Raw genomic sequence first — 1,286 nt, forward strand, 5'->3', positions numbered from 1 at the left:
TATAATTGATATGGTCAAGGCCGTCTAAACTTTTCAGTATTTTTCCGCACAGTTCATTCAGGCTAATATTCTGTAGAGTCCAAAGATCGCTTGTTCGTCTATCACCTATATCATCTTTGTCCCTTCTGTTCTTCAATTTTCTATCATCACCATCATCATCTTTGTCGTTATTTTTTTCAGTTTCATCATCGTCATCATCATCGTCATCATCATCGTCATCACCATTTTCACTTTTATCTTCATCATCATCATCACCGTCGTCATCATCATCACTTTTATCTTCATCATCGTCATCATCTACCTCGATGACTACATAATTTTCTTTCTTCTGTGGAGCTGTATTGATTTTTTTATCATTGTTATCATTGTCATTCTTAACCGTCCTACCGTTGTCGTCATCATTATCACCACCATCATTATCAATATCATTATCAGTATCGGCATCTGTATCAGTACTTTTTGTACTATCATCATCATCACCATCATCATCATCTTCATCATCATCAGCAGCCATTTTGTTATTAGCACTACCATTTCGTGTAACTTTGTTCAGTTTAGCAATATCATCGCCGGTTTCAACCTCATCATTACTATCATCGTCACCATCATTATCATCATCATCTTCATCGTCGTCACCCCCATCATCATTATCATTATCATCGTTGACATCATCATTATCATCATTGACAACATCATCGTCGTCGTCGTCATCATCGCTAGTAAGAACAACAACATCATTTCTATCTAGTGTTGTCTGCGGGGGTTTGCTGTCGCAATCGTCGTCGAAGTTGGTTTCCATGTAGATGGAATTCACTGAAGACCTCGTGCTGTTGACGCTGTCGAAGCTAGCGTTCACGCGTTTCATGCTTCGCTTCTTAATGGCGTTTAATGTCGTTGTTGAGGTTGTTGTTGTGCTGTTGTCGGTAGTGGCGTTGTTGTTGATTGAGTCAATTTTGTTGTTTTTGATGTTGTGGTTGATGTTGTTGTTGCTGATGACGATGCTGCTGCTGTTGATGCTATTGATGTAATCACTGTCACTATCTGTCTGATCTCTTGAAATGACTGCGAAGGAACTATTTTTATTTTCGCTTTGGGAACTCTTCCCATTGGACCATCTGTTCTTTCTCGCAACCCGCCTTCTGATTGGCTCGTTCATGTCCTCATCACCGCCGTCACTCTTAATAATAATAATATTATTATTGTTATTATTATTTTTATTATTATTACTGTTGTTGTTGTTGTTGTTAGTTGCTGTAAATTTTTTGAAATAATTAGGAGCGGTAGGA

At 38.1% G+C, this 1,286-nt stretch overlaps 1 protein-coding gene across 1 annotated transcript in view; it reads right to left on the reverse strand.

The window, feature by feature from the left end:
* The window catches only part of HELRODRAFT_171065 (hypothetical protein), a gene marked incomplete at both ends in the record, with an annotated part of 9,015 nt that overhangs the window by 1,863 nt on the left and 5,866 nt on the right, over positions 1-1,286 (reverse strand). The window contains one exon of the mRNA XM_009016872.1: positions 734-1,177. Within this exon, the coding sequence (XP_009015120.1) occupies positions 734-1,177 (444 nt within the window). The remainder of the gene's footprint in view (positions 1-733; positions 1,178-1,286) is intronic.

The sequence above is a fragment of the Helobdella robusta genome, assembly GCF_000326865.2.
Source record: "Helobdella robusta unplaced genomic scaffold HELROscaffold_19, whole genome shotgun sequence".
Taxonomy (NCBI): domain Eukaryota; kingdom Metazoa; phylum Annelida; class Clitellata; order Rhynchobdellida; family Glossiphoniidae; genus Helobdella; species Helobdella robusta.